Source organism: Semicossyphus pulcher, unplaced genomic scaffold (genome assembly GCF_022749685.1).
Source record: "Semicossyphus pulcher isolate SPU_LCO1_2020_fin unplaced genomic scaffold, fSemPul1.0.p SCAF_7, whole genome shotgun sequence".
In the NCBI taxonomy this organism is placed as follows: Eukaryota; Metazoa; Chordata; class Actinopteri; order Labriformes; family Labridae; genus Semicossyphus; species Semicossyphus pulcher.
In genome coordinates this window covers 28,981,965-29,000,761 of record NW_027211748.1, presented here as the reverse complement: position 1 = coordinate 29,000,761, position 18,797 = coordinate 28,981,965, and the positions used below count along the sequence as shown (strand labels likewise).

The following is an 18,797-nucleotide window of genomic DNA, read 5'->3' as shown; positions in this document are numbered from 1 at the left end:
TTGTCGTTTAGTGTCGGGACGGAGCGTTCCCCTCTGAGCTGTGGCTGGGCATCAGCCGCGAGGCCATATCAGTGTACAAACGAGGGGAGCCGTGGCCTCTGGAGGTTTTCCCTTACGAACAGATTCTCTCCTTCGGTGCCCCGCTGCCCAACTCCTACAAGATCGCCGTGGAGGGCCGAGAGCTGGTCTTTGAAACGCAAATGGTTTGTACATAACAACAACAAATACGCTACTCCTTTACAACTGTTGGTTTCATTGTGTTTATAGGTAACATCACCCCTGTCAAAATGTTTTACAATAAGCTAATGGAACGTCGTATAAACATAGTATTTACTGGTTTGCTGGATGTAGCAGTGAACTCTTGGATGAGCTTGGTGGCACAGTTCACCCAGAAGACAGCTGTGTCTCTTATGAAACCAGTGGTTAGCCATGTGGCTTTATCCAACAACTTTATCGGTTACATTTTATCAGCTTTTCCGAAAAGTTATGAGACTACTTGATGCAAACCAATTAGGCTGTTGGGTTAGGGTTAGGGTTAGGGTTAGGGTTAGGGTTAGTTCACTGATAGCAACAATTCAATTCCAACATTTAAGTTAATACAGATCGGTGTGAATAACCAACAATGCTGGTCTGACTTAGCCTTAAATTAAAAATCCTCACACACCTGGAAAAGCCTGCAGGTATTCAAAACAAAAACATCAACCTCATGAACATCATGAGCTGTGTTAACACTCCTCTTCCTCTCCTCTGCAGGTCATGGACATCGCCAAGCTGATGAAGGCCTACATCAGCATGATCGTCAAGAAGCGCTACAGCAACTGTCAGTCCGTCAGCAGCCACGGCAGCCAGACTAGCGCCTGGTGAACTCTACCCTTTAACCTTTGACTTTATGGACACTTAAAGGAGTGCCGCAGAGGGTCGAGCATGTTCGCCCGTCCTCGCACTTTGGAGATCAGATGCAGCTTGAACTTTTGACATTTCAGACTGAATGCTGGCGACAAACCGCAATGCTCTTAACAGGCTCCAACGATTTGACTTTGGACTGGTGTCATTCCAAAACATCATCATCCACACCACATGGATCAGAACTTAAAACAAAGATGTAGAGAACAATCATTTCAAGCTGGAACTTTTGGTTGGCACTTTGCAATCAACAAGGATCAGCTTCGTTTGTGGGCAAGAATGAAGGCGCTGTTACATAACTACATGTGGCAGAATGTAATGGTTAGGATGGGATACGATCTTTAATCTTCTTTAACAGTACAAAGGGTAAGGACAGTTAGTTATATTATGACATGACATGTGTTTTAGCAGGATAAAGACATTTTTATAGTTGCATTTTAATAACCTGATTTGGTCTCAGGTCCCTCTGCTGTCAGACCTGAACTTTTTTGGGTTCATAAAACCGAGGGCTCTTTGGACCTGTGAAGACCTTCTGTTAGATGAATTGTATCCAAGTATCTCAGTCCAATATCAAACCTATATTTAATTCAGATGACCCTAAACTTTTATGAGAACATATAAATAAATTATATTAATTTAGGCGTTGAAGGACACAAGTGGTTAGTTGATAAAAAGTTTCCTCCTCACATCTTCGGCCTCCTGAAGTAGCAGAATACAAAAATGCAGCTTATCCAACTTTTTTACTGTTTGTCAGACCAAAGAAGTCCAGCTGAATCTGTAACGCAGCCTCGGGTTTTTTCAGTGAACATGTGGATGTGTTTTGTTTTGGAATTAAGAGTTCGTTTCTTCCTGATGCTTAAATGCTGTGGCACTACAAGGACTGTTGTTGCAGGATGGGGCTATTTGTTACTGAGGTGTTTCGTCATGTGGCTGTGTGTGTGTGTGTGTGTGCGTGTGTGTGTGAGTTTTAAGAGAGGTGTGCCTACAGGCTTGTCGAATGTATAAAAAAAGCAGGATACCGTGAAAAGAAAGTAGTTAAAGCTTACAAGCCTTTTCCTCTGCTTTGATAAAACTCTGGGACTTGACTTCTATACAAACCTTCTCCACGATGATGTGCTCTCTGTAAATAATATGCAACTGCATTTCAAGTTTGTGATCGATAGTTTTGACTGATTTGCTGATGATACGAAGGTCACACAAGTGCCTGTTTGAACTAAAGCAGGACAAACTCAAGTAAGTCACACTTGTTTCATCGATGCCACTCTTGTTCCTGTGTAACCACAACCTGAAAGGTGCTCCCATGGTCCCTTTAAATACCAATGTACTTTTACACTGCACGATCAGTCCAGCCAAGCAAGTCATTCACGCTCAACTACAGTGTTAAAATTCAGTTTTTCAAGATTTGTTCATTTTTAAAAATGCCTGTTGAGGCAGCGGTTGACCAACTCTGCCGTTCTGCGAGGTCAAATTACTAATGGTGGCTCTGCAGCATTGTCTGGTGCAAAAACCGTCTTACCTTATCAAAAAGGGAAGTTTTCTGTGTCCTCTTGTTCTATAATGTAAACAGCAATCTCAGGCTCTCAGTGGCAAAAAAAAAGCACTTTTAGTAAACATACCTTGATTAACTTGCAGCCATTAGAGCCTTACGCTGCTGCTGGCTGAAGCAATGTACTGCAGAAAGTCGAACCTTGTTTTCATCTGGACCGTAAAATATATCTGCAAGTTTAAAATGACCTCATTTCCAGTGAACATCATGCTTTCCCACTCCTGCAAAGCACTTACAAAAGCCACACGATAAGACCAAAGCTAAAAGTTCTCACGATGTACTGCAGCGGTTACTGTGTGCCACGTAAGCATAAGGCAATGCCCCTTTAGGTAGCTCAGACTGCATTGATTGCAACCTTATAGGAAGTGAGTGGTGGGCCGATCAGATTGTAGTGTCAATGACTTGCTCAGTTGGACTCTTCGCAGTGTAACATTCCTACAATATTTCGCTGGAGCTCCGCGGGCGGCAGATCCATCCAAAGACGCGTGTGCAGGTTTCTTCCATAGTGCCTTGTTGTATATTGTGTACACTTTTCTTTTCCATGTGTGGCTCCTTTTTTTGGTATAATGTGCAATGTTATATATTATATAATCACGTGGCTGTACATTTTATACTGTAAGTCTTTGCCTTCTATTTTTTCTCACCTAAATGATGACCCCACCGCGATTTTCTCAAGATAAAACTCTTGCTGTATTTTTCTCTGACTGTGGACCTTTGACATAATACTGGTATTTAGTTTTTTTAATCTGTATTGGCTGTGTTATGTATTGAAAGGATGATTCTAACAATAAATGGTTACATATTTGGTCTGAAAGTGCACTACAACGTTCTTTTTTCTACACCATTTAACAGACTGAATCAACAGTAGTAGTTTTATATTTTGAGTACTTTCTACAGTCTTAACATTTTAATTTTACTGGGTAAAGTCACCTGTTCATAGGTCACAGTTCCATCCATCCACTGGAACGAATCATTGGGAAACGGGGGATCTTCACATCTAGCTCCAGGAGGAGCCGGATAATATTGCTGGAGAGGGGGATGTCTGGGCTAACTTGCTGAACAGTGACATCATCAGTGACATCATAGAACGTTGCATAGGAGTTTATAAATAGGACCCATTACATCTATGATCTCACTTATTAACAATGCCTCGCAGACGCAGACAGACCTCTCGCCCCGTTCGCAGGCGCAGGAGAACTCGCAGGTCTCCTGCTGCACGCAGACGCAGGAGAGTTGTCCGACGCAGACGCTAGACAGCCACAATAAACATGTAGCACAAGCATCAAAATGACTCAATCAATGTGTTTATGTTGTAAACATAAAGTTAGTACTGCATATATGTATTATTTTATTCTTAAAATTATGTTACCTAAAAAAAAGCTCTGACTATGGTTTGTGCTTATGCACCAAACAGCAGCTCAGAGTGTGCGGCCCTCCTGGAGCCACTGGGTGGGGCCCTGGAAGGTCCCCGCTCCACCGGGAGACCCCCCCAGAAAGGGGGACCGGAGGGTGCGCCACAATCATCGGGGTATCGATACGAGCCATCCGGTCGCTGCATAACCCGGCCCCGGATAAGCGGAAGACAATGGATGGATGGATGGAAAATCCTCGAGATTATCACCTGAATGCGCTGGCCATCCACAGCCTTCAACCCGCTGTAGAAACAGCTGGTCAGAAGGATCAAATGAGCCACCTGGTCTGGAAATGCCCCATCTAGCTCCAGGAGGAGCTGGAAAACATTGCTGGAGAGGGGGGTGTCTGGGCCAACCCACTGAATAGTGACATCATCAGTGACATCATAGAACGTTGCCTAGGAGTTTATAAATAGGACCCATTTGGTCTATGATGCCACTTACTGACAATGCCCCGCAGAAGCAGACAGACCCCTCGCCCTGCTCGCAGACGCAGGAGGGCTCGCAGGTCCTCCATCGTCCGCAGACGTAGGAGAGTTGTCCGACGCAGACGCTAGACAGCCGCAATAAACATGTAGCACAAGCATCAAAATGACGTAATCAGTCTGGTTCATTTACATAACATTTCATAACATTTACATAACAGTTAGTTACATTTTCTTAAGTCACAGTTCAAGTTAAAGATTCCATTTTTCAGATGCATCAAAATGACTCAATGCTCTTTCGTTATAGAACAGTTATTTCTTCTGCATTCTGAAGGATTTTTAGATTAATACCAACATCAAATTGCACAAAAAAAACCTGAACTGAACCAGGCCAGTTTTAATGCAACACATTATAACATCTCTGTTCATTTTACTCTTTTCCTGTATAGTATTAATACAAAGGAAATACAGTCCTTAAGCTTTAATCTTTAAATGACCCGACCCGCACAGTTTGCACAGGTATCCTAAACCTGTGCAAACTGTACAAAGCTGGACTCACCAACCTGCATCCCTGGAGTCTGATGCTGCTGGTCCTGCCACCCTGTGGGAAGCCCAGGTCCAGCTCCCAGAAAAGCACCACTCACCTGAGCTGCCATCACGTGGGTGCCTGGCAGCACAGCCCAAAAAAACCAAATGCATTTAAATTCAGTTTGACATCAGGCAAATAACCCACACTGCTCTCTGTTTATATAAATATTCTTTATACATTACATCCATGGTACATTTTAAAGAAATAGAAATACAGCCAACAGCAAAAGTCACATTCAAAGTCATTTCTGTGCTGCTCATGGGGGCGTTGTAGCCCAGCCTCCTAAGGCACCAAAAAAAAACAACTAAACAGCCCAAATGCTCTGGGTCAGGAACAGAGACCCAAACCCATTCCCACCCAAAACCCCACAACCCAAACACCACAGGGCTCCTGGAAGCTCAAAAAGATGGGTTACACACGGATCAAAAACACTATTTTAACAGCTGTACTTATACCGACACAAATCATCTGAGGATACTTTCTCGCTGCATCGCTGTGTGAAACAAAAACCTCAAAATCTTTCTGACATCAGCGTCTTACTTTTTTTTTGTGCTCATCTGAATCTTGTATCCACATCTGTTTAATGCTCGCTGGGAAAAGTCTAGCTCTGTTAAAGGTACGGTTTATATGTAAAAGAAAACATGAGGCAGGTTTATTCCAGTGAAACACAGTGATGAAGAGAAGATGTTTACATAGTTCAGCTGTTTAAAACTAAAGCTATACACACTTTTTCAGTACGGCTCTGGACATCGTTAACTGATCCCTATTTTGGTATTGATAATACTGAAGGTAGAATCTGATTGCAAAGGAGATGTAGATATCTGCCCTCTCAAAGTGTTAGCATGTTAAGCTCCACGCATGGCTCAGCATAAACTGAAGCGGACAAAGCAAAGCTGAGGAACAGCTCAGTCTGATGCGATGAAGCTGATCGATGTGGAACAGCATATTTGCTAACCCATAAGCTGTTGTAAGTAAACAGGAAACGCTCACACTCAACCACTTCCTGTCTAACGTCGCTGTTTGATAGTGTTACACAATGCACAAGGAAGAGTGTCTGAACATATTCTGACAAAGTCAAGGTGAGGTTGATAAAAAAAAATACATTTCTAATGAGTGTATGGTCTCAATCAACAGTTTCAAGTCTTTTTCAGTACAGCATGATCATTTTCAAAATGATGGTCCCATTTAGAGTCAAATAGATGATGAAGCAGGAGATGCTTTAGGACATGCTACATATGATTAGGGACTTTAAGAGACGGCGACGGCTGAGGGACGGCTACAGCACCCATGAAACATTCCAACGGGTTGCCGTAGTGATAGAAATCTAATGTCACTAAGCAACGATTTATGCCATGTACAGGTCCAGAAATGTAGATTTACCATAGAGACGTTATAGACCTTTTAATCTGGAAGACAAGGAGGACGATGAGTGTCACGCAGAATTTCAGGTGAGAAAAATAAATATACCAGGAAAAACAGTCAAATTAGCAGGTATCTTCAACAAATGTACCAAAAATTCATACAACTACTAAAGGTAGAATTACCTGCTTACATTCTGACGTTGTTCGGACTGGCAAACCAGTCTTTCTGTCGTAGTACACAGCTGGGCTACAACGACAGCTAGTGTGCAAAGTGGGACTTTTTTTTCCCAAACGCCATCGCCATCCATTCAACCGTCGCTGCTTAAAGTCCCCGTTGTCTAGTCGCTACTACAGCAGCCTGTGAACCAGGATAGAGGCATAACAATGCGCATCTTCCCTGTCATCCAAACACGGTCACTTCTGCTTCTGAAAGAAAATGGCGACGGCATAAATGCTGAACCTGTGATTCAGAACCAATGGTTGACATCATCGTGGCTTTAACTTTAACCCAAGTAAAGCCAGAATGATCTTTCATTACTTATTGTTGTAAATTTAAGGTGCACAAATTAATGAGATGGTTCCCCATTTTCCTAAAACACAATTCTTTCTCACGAAACTCGTGAAACTCACATGTTTCCTGAAGGGGCCTGAAAAAGCAAACAAGCGTTGTCTGAAATCAGCCCGTCCATCGTTCAAGGCAATTAAAGCCGAATTAAAAGTAAGAAATGACCAGGATGCCAACTCGACAATCCTGATCCATCATGAGATGTTCAGTTGTGTGAATCTGATCATCTTTACCTTCTGCTGAATGCTGAATGCTGAGAATGAATGAAACAGCAGGTGAGTATTTTTCATGTCTGTCTATGCAGCAAAAAGGCAACATAAAGGCAACAACACCGCATGTGACTTAACTTAATTGTTGAGATCTTTGAGGACCGGCCCCAGAGCAGACACAAAATGTTAACTAATAAGAAAAACATTTTGTAACAGGAAATCCTGTGGGTGCCTGGCACCAAGCTCAAACCATCAGATGCTTTGTTCCTGTATAAATACTGCCTGGTGTTACACCGATGTCACACGGATGACGACCTCTCCTGAGTCACTGTCCTGGCTGAGGTTGTTTCGGCGCACCAGGCCAGGGCAGAAGGGGGCCAAACAGAGGCAGGTCCATGTCTGTGGCCCCAGCTGGGTGGGGTTTAAGGGGCCACTGGGCCCAAAGGTGGCCAGAGGTAACCAAAGCGTCCTGGGGGCCAACGAGGAATTACCGGTACTCGTCTCCTCCATGTCCTTTGCCTTATCATAGCTCTGAACGTCCCAGTGGAGGTTGACAGCCCGCCAGCGCATGAAGACGTTGTACACTGCTGCCCCCTCGTGGACAATCAGGCCTGTTGCAAGGACAAAAATTAAACAGTAAGGGACATGTTGAGCCCCTGGTATAACCACTTTTTAAACTTTCATCAAATGGCAATTGGAGTTCTTATTCTTTGTTTCTCTTCAACATGTCTCATTTCCTCGTATCTCAGTTTATTGTTTCTTCCATCTCAAAGAACACTTTTAAACAAGACAGGTTTTATGAGTCGACTACTGTGAGATATTACAAAATGCCTGTGCTTAAAGGTGGGGTATGATGCTAATTTAAAGCTACATATTTCACTCTGTGATACCTGTGGAGTAGCTTAGCATAATTCATAGTTTAAAAAAACTCTTTTTTCCCACACTGGTGCTCTGTGCAGGCCCTCATACAGCCTCTGCCTGAAACGACTCAGTCAGCTCTGTCCCTTTAAGAAACCCCGCCCCTACAAGCCCGCTTTCTTCTGATTGGCCAGCTCTCCAAAGCCTGCCGAGGGGCAGAACTTAGCTTGCCTTGGGTGTTAGTAAGAACACCCAGGACAGTATAGTCCGCGGTACCGTGTTGTGCTGATACCACTCACTCTCTGCCCTCGCTCTCTCATTGACAATACGGCACCATGTGCCTTAAGTGTAGTTGCGCAATAGCACCACAAGGGGTCGCTTAGACCTCAGTCAACTGGCTTTCCAACAGGCACGCCTCCTACCCTGCGGCCATGTTACAGAGTTGCCGGCAAAGAGTAAACTTCACTTGTTCGATTTGAAATGAATGTCTGGAGCTCTCGTCCTTTGGAAAAGTAAACACAGATGTCTTCCCTTCACAGACAAAGAAACACTTCTGAACCAACTCGACGAGCAGAGCCGTTGAGCAGACTGAGCTGCTGGGTGGGCGTGTCCTTGAACTGTGCCAGGGACAGGTAGTTCTGCTGTGTCTCTGGCAGATGCCCAAATATAGACTTCCTCCACTTTCTGACATCACAAAGTGCAGTTCTGCTGTGTCTCTGGCAGATGCCCAAATATAGACTTCCTCCACTTTCTGACATCACAAAGTGCAGTGTCTGGAGAAGTCTGTCTGAAAGCACGCAGCAGCCTGCAGACTTTTTTTACCTAAAGATTTGAAACTTCACTCACATTTCGTATGAACATCCAACATTGTAACATTACATGTCTTAAAATGTGAAACAGCATAATACCCTCTCTTTAAACTTTAACCTGCCTTTCAGGTGAAGGGAAATCCTGAGGGGAAAGTATTTGCTGGGCTTTTTCCTCGTACCAAACATCACATTAAGAGCCTAAAAACCCACCTCTGATGAATATGTGTATGTACAAATCTGTGAATGAATACATGAAGAAATGGTTATACAGATACAGACAACAACCCATGGAGGCAATTAAGTTGTACCTGACGAAAACAACATGCACCAAAAACTGCTCTCCTTTTTCTTAGGACTATAAATCTGAACACACGGACTAACAGAACACAGACGTGAATATTTTTAGATTCAGTGTGACTTAGATTTCCTCTCCATAAATCTGAGACAAATATACGCTCAGGCTGTAACGGGTGTTGTGTCCAACTGTGTAAACACGAGTGGATGTTCATAGTCAACTGTAGACAAGTAGCCTGTGAATGTCAGTGAAGCATTCGCGGAGCAGTTAAGCTGCGAGTTCAGTGCTCTGCCTGAACCAAAGCTACGCTCCATCTGTGCTGTAGATTGTGGCTTATGTAACCTCGACAGAGAACGAATGCAAAATCTATTTCACAGATAAAATAAAGGTTTCAAAAAGAGGACTGAAACTGTGATGAATTCTCCCTTTTTCACAGTGTTTGAAATGATGTGTATTATATTTGGTTCCATTTCTCTATTACTTCCGAAGGTTTTAACTATTAGCTTTAAAATCAGTCACTAAAGCTAAGAAGCCATCATCAGCCTTCCTGACGGCTGACTATTTTTACGTGTGTTTAACCTTTTACATTCCCAGGCTCACCTACGCAGACCAGGTCCATGAAGCCGTACATGCCGTAGCAGATCTGGAAGAGGACGTCGCGGCGCTGCCAGACGGCATGCGGGCTGAGAGCTGACCACAGCAGCCAGGAGATGCTGGCCACCAGGAAGAGAGAGCCCAGGAACACCGCGATGATCTGCACCTTCTCCACCAGAGTGATGGTGATGGACTGCCACTGCACACAGTGAAGAGAGGACGTACATGACGTGGATTTAAGGCAACATAAAGGCCGTTAGTCAGTGCCTTAAGCAGCTCACATCATTTCTAAACGTTTACCACCTGTCTAAAGGATGTGTAAGTACTGTATATTTATGTGCTTTGTGCCTAATTATTTTTTTGATAAGTAATTAATTGAGATTACATGCTGGTAAATATGGTGCTTAAATTTAAATTAGATTTCTTTATGTCTGTTTGTGATGTGGCACACGTCCCTTTAACTGAGAAAACTGCAGGATGCTAAAGGGAAGATACAAACATATAAAACATACAAGGGCAACAAAACCTCTTCATAAGGAGGCCAAAAGGAAGTGAGTAAAAAAAAACATGAAGAATGTAAGAGCACCCAAAAGGTGTTGGAGGCACCTGTGTGTTTATCTGAGTCAAATTAGTAACAGGAGAAAATAGGCAGTGGTAGAGTGGAGGAGGAGAAAACAGAATGAAAACAGAGAATTGTTGATGCTGAGCGGATGATTGTGGAGCTGCACAGTGCTTGTTTCAGAAGGAAAGACTTTCGGCAGACTGAGTGGACAGAAAGCAGAGTTCTGCTGAGCCTCAGCTGTGTTTGTTCAGTCTGCCAGTGACTCAAGGCCCATCTGGAGTGAACAGATCTGAAAAGGCCTGAATGTTCTTCAGTGGAAAAAACGATCCAGAATGCAGATATTTTAAGCCTCGGAAGTCTCGGTCTGTTCAGCTTTGGAGGAAAAAGAGGATTTAAGGAAGCCGAAGCCCCAAAGTGACAGCGAGACCTGGGGGGGACACGGGAAGGGGCGACAGCGCCGGCTACAGGCGTTATAGTGCGCATGTGTGTCAGTTAGTAAAAGGTCAGAGACAGAGCGCCTGTATTTGAATACCCAGGATGAGACGGGTTGTTTCTAGAGCTTATGGAGAACATTGCTGAGAAGAGTTGTTAAGGTAGCACCATATCATCAGCGTTAAAACTCAACTCTTGGAGTGATAGGATTAGAACGTAAACTGGCCACATTCAATTTAGACATAGATGACCTCGGTGCAACTTCAGAGCGACCTCATCAGAGAGTTTCCTACCAACAGCCAGCGGTCACCATCTTTCCTGAACCAAGTCAGTTTAGCTGACTCAGCCAAACTTAGCCTTCATCACAGAGGCAGCAGTTCAGGTAGCACATCAATGATATAGATATCGTTGGAAACAATATTTGTTATCTGTAAATATTTTACAGATAACAAATAGAGTTGTGTTTAAAGGTGACAACGTCTGGAAGATCGTCATCAGTGTGTTGATTCTGTATACTGAGACAGTCTTAAACAGAAGCAGGAAGTGACCCATGCAGTTTGACATTAAAGCAGCGGTGTAAAAAGCAGCCCTGCTGCAGAGCTCTACCTGCCACGGTCTCTTCATGTTTATGGCGATGACGTGAAAGCGGTAGCAGCAGAGCTCGCAGGTCCAGCAACCTCGCTCGCTGATCCACTTCAGCAGGCAGTGCTGGTGGGTGTAACGCACCGAGCCGTCACACCGACACGGGTTCAACAGGTCACCCTGAAGACAGAGACAGGGCAAAGGTCAAGTACGAGATTAAACAGGTGGCAGAATACACTGGAGGAGACAAATCGATACTATAAAAGGCAGTAAGAACGGATGTTTCTCCTGTTGTTATATGAGCTTCATGCATTTTCCATTTCCGACAGACACTTTACATTATCTGCCAGCCCAAAGCACACTGTAGTGTTTCCCATAATCAGGGGCTAGTCATGGATTTTCTTGAGCACTGAACTTTTTCTTGACAAAGTGACAGATATTCACACTACTGCATGCTTTGCCCGAACAGTGGCATTTTTAAATCTAGGTTTACAAGCTACTAAATATTTTTATATGTCTGGTTTCTATTTTTCGGCATGTCCTTGTACCAGTTAGAGGTTTAAAAATAAAGAGAAACCGCCTGCTTCTTGGTCGATATCAGAACAGACTTCTCAATATAAATCTAACATCCATTTCCAAGGTCACCGTGTCAACTTTCCCATTATCTAGCAATACTTGTTTCTCGCCTCTGTTTGGCCTTTTCTCACAGCGGCTCGTACATCAAAGAAAATACACGGCTTGTTCACCAGAGGGCTCTGATCAATGATCATTTCTCGAAGCTACAACACTCGCGGATATTAACGGCAGCATGCAACCTGACATTAATCATTTCAGTCGTATCTGTTTGTTCTGATGTTTTCCTTCTTCGAGGCTTTTCTCGAGCAGCCATTAGTGTTGCTTTGACCTGCCGGCTGGGCTGTGAGTGGCATATTAATAGTATATTAAGGTCGGTGGTCTGGGAGCTCGTTTTTCATCATGTCAGATTAACCTTGTGGGTTTAAAAGGACCTCGGAGGCTTCTGCTAGAGTGAACTGAAGCGGGTCTGCTATCAGCTGAAGCCAAGATTGATAAAACCAACATCAAGGTCAATTTTAATATGTGACTGAACTCTCTAAGGGACATTTGATGGAAGCATTCCACTTATGTTACGATTATAGAGACCAATGGATCCTGGAGTCTACAAGAAGGTTAACAAGGCCTCAACAGAAGGCTGGTAATAGAGCGATAACATTTCCATGTAGTGCTTCACCACAGTGTAGAGAGCAGGAAACACACAATATAGCTACACGTGAATATTGATGTTTAACGTTGCTAATAGCAGTTTTTATCAGAATTATCTTAAAAGGTAATCCAGGTCATTTTAGACCTGGGCCCTAATTTGACGTATTTTTGGGCCTAAGCAACGTCGTCCAAATGGCCCCAAAACACGTCCGCTAAACGGGCCAGTTCAGATTGTTATTCTGAGCATCCAACAACATTACAGTAAGAAGAACGACCCTTTTCTTAAAGAATACATTATTTATAAACCAGAAACAGGCGTTACATGGCTCTCCTCAAAGCCACCGGACGCCTAAGATTGAAACAATCATTTTATCTTGCAGGACATGGGAATTGCTCATCTTCCCCTGCCTCCACTGATTAGTTTGTTTATCTGTGTTACACAAATGTTGTGTTCACTTTGAACCAACCATTTAAAACACCAACAGTCACACAATAACACAAAGTGAATCACGGACGCAGCAGTAAACCAGCAACTTCCGTGTTCTGCAAGGTTAAATTACATGTTGCTTTTAAGACAGCGGTGGGCAGCTGTTGGGGATCCTTTCTGTAATGTTGTCACACACTTAGAAGAACAATCTGAGCCTGTCAGTGGAAACAACAAGAACTTTTAGTGGACAACCTTTGATCCATCATTATGTTACAGCCTGTTTCGTGGCTGCAGGCTGACGCAATCTTCTGGAGCAATGCTAAAACTTTTTGCACCTTTTTGTAAGCATTTGTAAAAACAGGACCCACGTTTAACAAATACAGAAATTCAACTTGAACACAAGGTCCACTTACAAGCGTTACCTGGGCTTTCAACATCATATCCAGGTCTTCTTTCATCAATGAAGTTTGCATGTAATTGAAAGCTCCTTGAGTTGAGATTATTCACAAAAAATCTCAACTCAACACCTTCAGCGGTTTGTTCTGGAGCATTCCACCACATGGCATGGTCTTCATCAGATGGAGTAGGTGGACCTTAAGATGTCTGTGAAGGTTCTCAGTCATCCACGTCACGGCCATTCGAAGTTTAATCCAGAAGGCAGCTGGACTTGGTTGAAGACGTTTCACCTCTCATGTGAAAAGATGCTCACACTCACACTCAGGATCCTGTGAGCCTAACGACCCATCAACACCAGAGAGTACTAACGACTCTCAGTGATACTAGGTCAACAGCCCAGGTTAATGACTCTATTAGCATACTAATGACCTACACAGGCTTTTATTTCTAGCTCTGTCCACCAGTGAGTTTAAACTGAAGAAGCCTTTCAGATGAGAGGTCAGACGTCTTCAAGAACGTCAACCAAGTCCAGTTGCCTTTTGGATTTAGCTTAGTATGACCTTAAAATGAGATTGTTTTTGTCAATTAGCCACCAAAAAATATAATAAGTGGACCGTTGACTCAGGCCCACGAATCGTCAGGCAACAACAATACAGGCTGAACTCAAGGGCCACTTTAGCCTATATCACATGGACTTTATAAGCAGAGTATGTCATGCAGCGTGAAAGCTCCCAAACAAGCTGGAAAAACACTTTGAGTTCATTTTTTTTTTTTGTCAAGAACGATTAATAACTGACCAAATGATCTTAAATCAGACCCGCTTACCAGCACTGCAAACTCTAAATAGTGCTGTCGCATGAGATGCTGTTAAAAGCTTGAACATAAAAAGATGAACGTGAACGTTAAGTTTATGTTGAATCCCTCCATGCCGGCAGAAGTTGTCAGCTGCTGTTTTAATGACATACTGAGCACAGTTTTGACTAAAATGTAGACAATATACTGTAATTGGACATTTAGCTGTTTGAAGTGTGTAAGCGGACCTTGAGTAGAGATTTATTTGACTTCTGCTGTTTCCTGAGATAAGAATGAACTGTAAACTGTACAACCACAACAATTAGCTTGCTCTGTTTCTGTGAATCAAAGAGTGGTTTCTAAAAGGAAGCAGGCCTTCCTGGTATTAAAGAATATCTCATTCTCACTCTATCTACTCAGAAATTAATATTTTAAGTGTCAAATTTCTGTTTCGGGATCTTCCTGATAACTGCTGAGCTTGCCCAGCCACTGGCCTTGTATTAAAATCAAATATCAGTCTGGGCCCGGAGGCAGAGCTATTAGATTAGCTCTGCTAATAGGCTAAAGCCCACGTTTAGAAGACAGGATATTCACTTAGACATGAACTGCCCTGACTCCTCTCTTTCCTCTAAGCTCTGGTGAGATGAATGGTCCCTCATCGAGGCTCGCTGTCACTGTCCACACAGGCCTGCTGACAGATTTCAGGGTACATTTGTCCCTGCAGGTTCACATCTGTCTCACTACCTCTGGGAAGACGTGCAGACAGTGAGACTGATGCTTTATATTAATTATGCAGCGATTATGATTCTGTCATTGCCACCTACCTGTGATATGATAGCGAGACTTGTAGATATTACATCTCAATTTCCTGGTCATTGTGTTTATATACATTTCCTCCCCGTGTGTAAAGCTCTCTGAATGGCCTTTGTTATTAAATTGTTCTCTGAAAATAAACCTGCCTTGCTATTTTTTTAAATTGAGTAGATACATTAAAAAAAGAATTTAATTTCCTGTGCTGGGTGTCAGTTACAAAAACAGTTTCTGAAAAGAAAACGCCCTCTAAAGGAAACAGCGGCGTGCTTCTTCTCCCCATTTGTTGCTTCCTCTTTAGTGGTGTCAGGCTTGGACCAACACCTGCTCTCACATCACTGATCAGCCCTCACAGAGCACAGTAGCAGCTTTTCTGCAAGTTAAGTTGTTTTGATTACATTTTTGACCTCTGACCCCGGCCCTCCTTACTACGCATTTGTGTAAGCTTGTTTGGCTCTTGCTGTAGAACGATGGATCTGTTGGACAGCCTGAAGAGTTTCCCTGAGTCGTAGTTTTGCAGTTAGGTTACTGCAAAGGGTTAACACTAAGACAAAACAGTCATTAAAAATTAGCCCTCAGTGATTTTGAAGACTGTAACAAATGAGCACTATATTTCACCAGATCACTAATAAGATCAGTTTAAAAAAAATAAATTAAGAATTGCAATTATTAAAAAGAAATAAAAGTATCTCATGACATTTTGTATTTGAAGGTTGATTGTAAGGATAAAGTGAACTCTGTAAACTACTGCTTAAACAATTTACTGTTGTGGTGACACTACGAATGTGAGAGACATGTTTTTTATGTTTCCAGGTTCGGGGACCTCGAGAGGTCTTCAACAGGATCCAAGTGTTCATCACTGAGGATTACTTTAGTGTGTTTACAGAAAGTTAATGGTAAGATATTAGGAGCTCCTGACCTCATAATATAACATAACAAAAATATTAAATGCAGTTTGGTTTCCACTTTTACAACCTTGATTCTGCATTTTGTTTAGAAAGCTCGTAGCCTTTGATGAGTTGGGCTCTGCCTTTTCTGAAGTTCTTGTTGACTGAACCAGATGCCAAGGCATTGAATGCTGCGTCATTGATCTCCTGGTTTAGGAATCACTTATTTTGGAGGATAACGACACAAAAAGTACAAAATGTTCCATTCAAAGTCAATATAACTTTAGTACAAATACAAAGGTGTTATAAGAAAGATATACAGTACGATATAATTTATTATGGGCCAACTCAGAGTTTGACATTGCACATATTATATTGGTTGGCAATCGTGCCAATTTAATGGTGAAGCATGTTATTGAGAAGTTATTCTAACTGCTCTGTAAGCACTTTAAATCAATGTTCTATATTTTAGAACTCTGAAATGTAACACACTGGAGTAAATGTATTTAGGTACTTTCATCATTAGTAGCTCAGCTGTCCCTCTGAACGTCCCTCAAAGACCCCTGAAGGCCCCCCGAACTTGTGGAAGTGGTAATGTATGCGCTGTCCATGGTGCTGAAGTCACTGCAGCGGATCAATATACTTTTTTTTTTTGTACTGTAGATGTTAAGTTTTGAATTTTGTTTTAGTCTGTGTCTCTACTACTGCAATCCGTCCAATCAGGCAGGTCTACAGCTTGTGAACTGTTGTGAAAGCGTCCACTCAGCAAGTGTACCTCGTTTTAATCAGACGAGCTGCTGCTGTCAGCCAATCAGGTGCCAACACTGACAGAACTGTGTCCTCACCTTCATTTAATGTAAAGCTCAGCATTCGCAAACCGGGGCTTTAATCTGACTCATATCAATCCTGTAAACGTTTCACCTGCATTTACCTGCTCTGCGCCCTGGAAGCAGATCCGACAGCTGGGAGTGGGGATGCAGGTCTCGCTGCTGCAGTTTGAATGCATCGCCTGCGTCTTACGCGATCTGCCTCCAACAGCCCCGTCCTCACTGGAAATATTCCCCCCGTTGTTCTCCCCACATGCATCCCTGCAGCTCCGGCCCTCCTGGTAGCCCTCTCCTTCCTCCTCCTCTTCCTCCTCTCTCTGCTCTGCCGGCTCCTCATCGTCGGGGTGCGGACGTCCTTGGGATCCGTCCGGTTCGCCTTCATCCCAGGTGTGGCGGTGGGTGATGGCAGTACCTTCCCCTGCCTCCCCGCCGGCTGCCCCCGCCTCTCCCTCCTCTGTGCTCATAATAAAATGAAAAGACGAAATTTAATTGCATAGATGCCACCCGACAGATTACACAGTATCCACCACCACTGCGACGCAGGGATGTGATGCAGCCTTTAGGCTCCCAGATCACGGCTTTGTCGGAGGATATGCCTCCAGTCCGTAGACACCGAACCGAGCCGTGCGCCGGTGGCCGAACCTATGGTGCGGCTGCTCGGCAGAGCTGTGGATCAGCAGCCGGATCCTCCCGGTGCTGCGGCCCGTCGGTCGGCTGGAACCGCCTCATGCGCTCCGGAGACCCGGGGAGCATTTCCAAGCAGCCTCCATGCATCGCAACGGGAATCAGCCGTCCTGAAGCGCCGGATTCCCCCTCTTCCTCTTCCCTCCCTCCTCCTCCTCCTCCTCCTCCTCCTCCTTAGTCCCCACCGAGGAAGCTGACAGCTACACAGCAACACTGAGACAAGGAAGACCTTCCTCAACACGGGACAACCCGGGTTGAAACCCTCTGGATGTGGACGAGCATTCACCCTGCTGAGGGGCTCTTGAGCAATAACTCTCTTCGACTCTCTGTGATGAGTCCTGCACTCTCAGGAAGCAGAAAAGACCATTTCCCCGGGGAGATGACCAATCAATCACATTATTATCCCATTAATATGATAGAGGAGATAACTTTCCAGAGCCATGCACGCACTACTCCAGCACAGCCGGCAGTAAGGAAGAGAAGAGCTGCATCATACTCACAGCAGCAGTCCGCCTGACACTGACAATACTGTATGTGGTGAGATGTGGCGACCCGCAGCACCCTGTCTGTGATAAAGGGTCACCTGCTGGGTAACAAATGCCGTCATTATCAAGGGTGGTGGCTGAATCTAAAGAGGCTCCTCAGCATGTAAGTGATGGAGCTCACAGTCTGCTTCTCCAAAGGAGGATCATGGAGAATTAAAGAGCCACTAAGGGGGTTCTGTGACTCTAAAATACAGCATGGTTCGACAATTATTCCTTTAATGTTATTTATGAAATATATAATTTAGGAAGAGGAAGTGCCCAAAACTGCAGTTCCTCGAGTGGCCACTGGAAGCTGGCTCCAAAAGTGAGTCAGTCCCCCGCCGAGCCCCATGTTCACTTCTCAGCAGAAATAACACGTTTACAGCTTGGTACAATAAACAGTTAAAGTGAGAGTGTAGTCGCTAATTCAGTCACTGAACTGAACCTCTTGGCTGTGTTTGTGTTCTGAGCCGGCATCGGAACTAGTAACAGAGGTCAAAGAGCGTCGTGTGTTTGTATGTGAAGCACATGCTGTTTGTTTACACCTCGCACACGTCATGGCAGCATGACGGCGGAGCTTCGTTACGCCGCCGGTGGAACTGCAGTGTAAAAAGGGCTTTCGTTAGAGCTGTTAGGAACTTTGTGTCGATTTGGCGCCCCCTGTGGGCAAAGCCGTGCGTCATATCTCTCTCTCATATCTCGACATGATCTCTTCCTGTACATGCGCGGTGTTTCCTGCTGAGAAACCGAAACAAAACGAAAGTCAAATGAATCGGTCACTGTGAAACTTTTCTGGGGAAAATGTAAACAAAGACACTTCCGGTCTGCTTGTTGTAAGTCGCGTCGTCTGCACAGCCCCAGTGGAAGCAATGACCGGTTTAAAATATAATTATATAATCAGTTATTTTTAGGACAAAGAGAGGCATCAGTTTTAGTCTATTCTATGATCAGTTAAAAACTCCTCACAGTACGTTAAAGGTGGTCTTCTGCTGCCTTCAGTCGGCTCCTGGCTCGAGCGATTACAAAAAGTGTAACTGTGCTAGTCAGGTCCAAAAGTGTCTAAAAAATACAGCCAAGGTTTAAAATT

The 18,797-nt window shown here is 43.8% G+C and overlaps 2 protein-coding genes across 2 annotated transcripts in view; one reads left to right on the top strand and one right to left on the bottom strand.

Moving 5' to 3' along the window:
* Positions 1-2,577, top strand: part of myo10 (myosin X) — a 122,103-nt gene extending 119,526 nt beyond the window's left edge. The window contains exons 40-41 of the mRNA XM_069684645.1: positions 12-203; positions 754-2,577. Of these exons, the coding sequence (XP_069540746.1) occupies positions 12-203; positions 754-864 (303 nt within the window). The 3' untranslated portion in view covers positions 865-2,577. The remainder of the gene's footprint in view (positions 1-11; positions 204-753) is intronic.
* A 4,721-nt stretch (positions 2,578-7,298) lies between these two features.
* Positions 7,299-16,966, bottom strand: marchf11 (membrane-associated ring finger (C3HC4) 11). Its single transcript, XM_069685493.1, has 4 exons — positions 16,607-16,966; positions 11,167-11,322; positions 9,573-9,765; positions 7,299-7,621 (listed from the first exon to the last, which is right to left on the bottom strand). The coding sequence occupies exons 1-4, from the start codon at positions 16,964-16,966 to the stop codon at positions 7,299-7,301; spliced, it is 1,032 nt and encodes a 343-aa protein (XP_069541594.1).
* Positions 16,967-18,797: the final 1,831 nt, after the last annotated feature.